This window comes from Hordeum vulgare, chromosome 7H (genome assembly GCF_904849725.1).
Source record: "Hordeum vulgare subsp. vulgare chromosome 7H, MorexV3_pseudomolecules_assembly, whole genome shotgun sequence".
Classification (NCBI taxonomy): domain Eukaryota; kingdom Viridiplantae; phylum Streptophyta; class Magnoliopsida; order Poales; family Poaceae; genus Hordeum; species Hordeum vulgare.
The window spans coordinates 484,599,938-484,605,184 of NC_058524.1; the positions used below are offsets into that span (position 1 = coordinate 484,599,938).

At 56.6% G+C, this 5,247-nt stretch overlaps 1 protein-coding gene across 2 annotated transcripts; it reads left to right on the forward strand.

Annotated features, from left to right (window-relative positions):
- Positions 1 to 1,665: 1,665 nt before the first annotated feature.
- Positions 1,666 to 4,925, forward strand: LOC123407791 (transcription factor bHLH144-like). Of its 2 annotated transcripts, none has more exons than XM_045101009.1 (3): positions 1,666 to 1,929; positions 2,025 to 2,230; positions 3,500 to 4,925. In XM_045101009.1, the coding sequence occupies exon 3, from the start codon at positions 3,792 to 3,794 to the stop codon at positions 4,584 to 4,586; it is 795 nt and encodes a 264-aa protein (XP_044956944.1). In that variant the 5' UTR covers positions 1,666 to 1,929; positions 2,025 to 2,230; positions 3,500 to 3,791; the 3' UTR covers positions 4,587 to 4,925. The 2 variants fall into 2 exon arrangements, with proteins under 2 accessions (XP_044956944.1, XP_044956945.1); XM_045101010.1 differs by having other exon boundaries at positions 2,025 to 2,198.
- The last annotated feature ends 322 nt before the right edge of the window (positions 4,926 to 5,247 follow it).

Below are 5,247 nucleotides of genomic sequence, written 5' to 3' on the forward strand. Positions count from 1 at the left end.
GTTGTACTAGTGATAGCTGAGATTACTTACACGGCAGCACTTGCGGAAATCTCACTGCAAATACGTTTGGTAGTCAATGATTAGCACGTGAATCCAAGTCACTCCGAAAGTCGGCCGGACGCAGTTCATGCACGCACGCGCCCGGTGCTCGAAACAATTCACGTACAGTCGTGCCTGAAGCCGGCCCCGCTGCGTTGACAGGCTGTGCTGGCTAGTAGTACTAGAACTCTACCTACGCAGGAAATCGGAGCTCTGCGCCCGGCGTTGGAGCGAGTCGGCAAGCCAATGCCGGACGGACGACATGGCGGTCTTCGGCCCCCGTCGTGACGCGAACGCTCGATCGGGGGCCGGGCGCATCATGGCATTTGACGGCGATGATGGCCTCCACGGCGCGGCGCGCCTCCCCCGACACGAGAGCGCCTACGGCGTGGAGTGTGCGCCCTGGACGTGGTCTAGGGCGGGTCCCCGCCTTTCAGCGGGAGTAGTACGTACGTAGTAGGAGGAGAGGAGGAGAGGGCGGTCGAGCTGCGTCGCGATGCAACGAGGCAGGGCAGGGCAGGGCAGGGCAGGGCGTTTGATGGCCTATAATGGCGGTTGCATCGGGCCGTTCCCCTGCGCCGCTACACCATCACTGCCAGCGGCTGCCTCCGGTGGCGCCCATGATTCTCCGGTCGCACGGGCCTCCGCACACACCAATCAGGCGGCGCGGGCCGAGTGACGCCCCGGTGACGCCAGTGCCATATGTCGCATGGCTATCATGCTCTACCGGGCATGTGTGTCGATCACCCGTTTGCTACGCCCCATTTTTCTACTACCGAAATTCCCTACGCTACCAAGCAATGGAATTTACTTGGATTTGAACTAGCAGCAGCAGCAGTGTGTCACGACTTTTGTAATGAATGAACGGAAGCAAAACCAGAAGGAAATCGCAATTGGCAAAGCAGGGCGGGGGCGAGGCGAGTGTAATCCACTAGGAGACAGCACGTGAAGTAGTATCTCGATGAGTAATCTCGCATGTCCGGTGGTCCATCGGGGCAAGCCCCGCTGCCAGTACTCCTTGGCCATGATGGCTGTCCCCCCGGCCGCCCCGGCGCGCCGCCATGACTATCCCGCCCCGCCCCGCCCCGCCGGCGCCTACCCTACCACCACCGGGGGGACGGGACGCGGCCCTAGCCAGCATCGATCGATGGCCGCGGCGGGCACGCCGACGGCGCCCGCCCCCTCCGCCGCCCGATCCCGATCCGACGGCGCGCCACCCGTTCGTGCATGCACTCAATGGCGGGCGCGTGCGTGCGTGCGTGCATGCGGCTCGGCTTGCTTCGTGCTTGGATTGCCCTGCCACGATGCCCACCTCCATTGACCGACCGGGGCCTCTCCTCCTCTCTCTCAACCGCCGTGCGGTGGCCTTACTACTGTCACAGACTTGCGGGCCGCCCCTCTCCCCCGGGCCCGCGCGTCATGGTGCAAACGGCGTGGGCCGCGGGGCGGTCCGAGGGCTCGGGCGCGGTGGGAAGCGGCACGCGCACCCACAGCGAGCACGAACCCATCGAGTGCGCACGCCACCTCATTAATTTCGTTCCCTCTCTCCCCCCGCCCCCGCCCCCGCCCCCATTCATTCATTCGTTTCCATCACTGCTCGCCATCCTCCTCCTCCCCCTTCCTCTCTGTACTGGACGTATGTATCTACTCAAAAGGAGTGCAAGGCAAAAAAGAATCAATACAGAGAGGGAGACGGAGAGAGGCTTCAACCCACGCACGCACGCACCAATCCGAGCATCCAACGCCCCCCGCTCCCGCTTCATCGTCCCTTGTATAAAACCCCGCGCCTTCCACCCATCCACCCATCCATCCACCCGCTCTGTTCTTCCTGCTGTGCTCTCCACCATCCACCCAGATCATCCATACCATACGCACCTCGTCCACTGACTGGTAACCACGCAAGCCATCGCCATTACTACATCTCTCGCTCGCCTGCTCTGCTGCGCAGTGCCTTGACCTGATGCCGTCTCCGTTTGATGATGCAGAGTAGGATGCCGTGGGTGTTCTCCCATGTCGTCGTCCTCTGATCATCATCGCCGCCGCTCCGCCGATAGGCAGCGCTCCGGGAGGACATGCGAGCTGGGTTCAACGGGCCTGACGCGATCGTTATGACAAGTGGCGCCGTCGCGTGTTACTACAGATTGACGCAGGTCTGCCAGGTGAGGACAGAGCCTCCCGCACCGAAAAACTAGTAAGCTGCTGCTGCTACAATGTTCTTCTTTCTGCTACTACTCCTGCTACTTGTTTAGCTTCAGATTAATTCTTCCTGCTGGTTTCTTCCTAGCTTTTGAGCATCAGTAGTGGGAGCGGGAATCATGATGCATCATCTCATCTTCTAGTATAGTTGTAGATAAGCAGCAACTTTCCTCTCATTGGTGCTGTCCGTTAGTGTTTGATACGAAAGGAAAGGAAATGCCGGCCCGAATGCTGTTGCATGCAGACAGCAAAGCTTGCGATCGGGGCCCGCCCGCGTTTTGACGGAACTCGACGTCCACGGGCGTGTTGACAAAGTGGCTTGTTAGTGGTCAAAAGAAAAAGACATGGCGTTTTCAAGCACTGTCTTTTTGTTTTGCTTTTTTCTTTTGTTGGTCGACAAAAGATGGGAGCTGCAGGCTTGCAGCTACTAGTAGTACTACACCGCTGCTTTGGTTTTGTATTCTCTGCCTCACACAGGGGAGCATGTTCGTGCGCTTGTTCGCTTGCTAGCGTACTACCAGTACTCCTTGACATATATACATAGTTAAAATAAAACAGTTAGCAGTACTAGATCGTAAGGTACTACATGAAATATAAAACAGTTCGTTTGATTCATAATGCCAGTTGACACGCCAGTGAATCCTAATTTCGCATTACAGTACGCTCTGTAGTTACATTTTTCGGATTGTATGGAAAAAAGACAGCACATTCTGTAGTTCCTCTGGTTCCAGTATCGTAGTTTCGTACTGAAACAGTAGCCATAGTTCATGTAAGTTCAGATTTATCCAGTAATAACAAGTTGCAAGTATCGGCAAACAGAATTAGATACCCACATTGCTGGTACTATTAGGGCATTTCCCTTGGAGAATCGAGTGGGATGGCTGGCCTGTGCTATGTTTTAGTGTACTACAGTACGCTTTGTACAACCATGATCATTACTTGCAGCCAAGTACCCTTTGCTTTTTACGAGTGCTATATGCTAGTCGCCTACTCTGTTCTGTTCGTGCATGTATGCATTCATGTTCAGTCTCTCTCAAAGACTAGTCGCTGCCACGCTCTGCTCTCATCTTGCTCTGTTCTCACGCTGGGCAATCTCGCCACGCTTCAGAACAAGTAGATGCATCATAAGTCATGGTCATACATTGCATGCACTTCCATCATACTACTACTCATGTTTGCGCTTCCATTTCTTTTGTAACTTATGTTTGACTGTCTGATCGTGATCGTTCACTAACGTATCTTGCCACTGCCTTCCTGCTTGCAGGCCGAATACTTCCGCCAGCTGCTCAAGCCCGTGACGTAGATTCCACCACAGAATCCACCACATCGACCAGACACTCCATCCAAAATAGCCTTAAACTAACCGAATCAATTTTGAATTGAACCTGAGAAAGTCCAGCTCCAGCTAACCCGAACCACCATTGAATTCTTCTTGTTCGTTTTCCTTCCCTTCGAAAGCAACACCTGTCATTTCCCTTGAATTCTCCACCAAACCCATCCATCCACAAAGACATCTGTAGGAGTTGATCGAGCAGCTAGCAGCAGCAAGTGAAGTGATGCAGGGAGATCCAGGCTACGGGTACGGTGGCTACGGCGCCGGCTACGGGTATGGTTACGGCGGTGGCTACGGTGCCGGCTATGACATGGCCGGGTACGGCAACGGAGCCGGAGGAGGTTACTACACCAACGACCGGTACCCCGCGGCGGCGCCGCCTGCCTATGAGGACCCGCTCGCCGGACGGAGGCAGCACGATTTCCCGGCTCCGCTCACCGGGCTCGAGTTCCAGCCGTCGGACACCTGCCCCAAGAACTACGTCATCTTTGATCAGACCTATGACCGGAGCAGGGTCATGTACCACCCGTCGCTGGCCAACAACTTCGGCTCCTCCGGGGGCTACGACCAGCAGCACTGCAACAACGGCGGCTACGACCAGAACTACGTCGGCAAGAGCACCTACTACGGCGGCGACCAGGACGGCGGCGAGTGCTCAATCCGGCAGAAGGAGGACACCGACGAGATCGACGCGCTGATGAGCTCCGGGGACGGCGACGAGGAGGACGACGTGCTGAGCACGGGTCGCACGCCTGCGTGCCGCGGAGGGGGCTCGCCGGACTCCACCTGCTCCTCCGGGTACGTGGTGAGCGTCAGCCCGACTGGCAACGTCACCGGCGCCGGCGGAGGCGGCGAGAGGAAGAAGGAACGGATGAAGAAGATGATGAAGACGCTCAAGGGGATCATCCCCGGCGGCGACCGGATGGACACGCCCGCCGTCCTGGACGAGGCCGTCAGGTACCTCAAGTCGCTCAAGGTGGAGGTGAAGAAGCTCGGGGTGCGCGGATCAAGAAGCTAGGGAGGGATAGCGACCTCACATGGCAATGCAGGTCGAGTCAATGATGGAGGCAGATAAGACGGGGAAGTTGGTGCTCGCTCCTTTTTGCGCTGCCATGATGCCATCTGCGTGGAGCTCTCGAGGATCAGTGGAAAGGAATGATATGGAAGGATTCAGTTGCCGCACGCGCCCCTCCCTCTAGTTGCGTGCGTGCCTGGATTGTTGCTTTGCTTTTGTAGAAGTTGCTGTTTTTCTTCCTCCCTCCCTCCCCTCCGTCCTTCTCGTATCTCTAGGTGCCGGTGCCGGTGCCGGCTGGTGTTGTAACTAGCATGCTGATTATATACACCGTGTTTTTGTTTATCCCCGTCATCATCCATCCCTAGAGTTGGCCTGCCATCATCTTTTTTTCTTCTTCTTTTTGAAATGGCGGTTGAATCCCCTGCAGCACGACTTTAATCTCTAATTGGGGCGAACAACTTCTGTAGGGATTTCATATGATGGGAGCTTGCAATTTGTTAAAAAGGTGCGGGTAGAAACTAGGGTTCTACCTGCCCTCTGCCTTAGGTTATAAGGGTAGGAGAGAGGTTGGAGGAGACGAGGGCGCCGCGGCCGGCGCGATGGAGCCGTCTCGGCGTAGGGAGGAGGGGCTCGCGAGTAGAGGAGGCGGTGGCTAGGGTTAGGG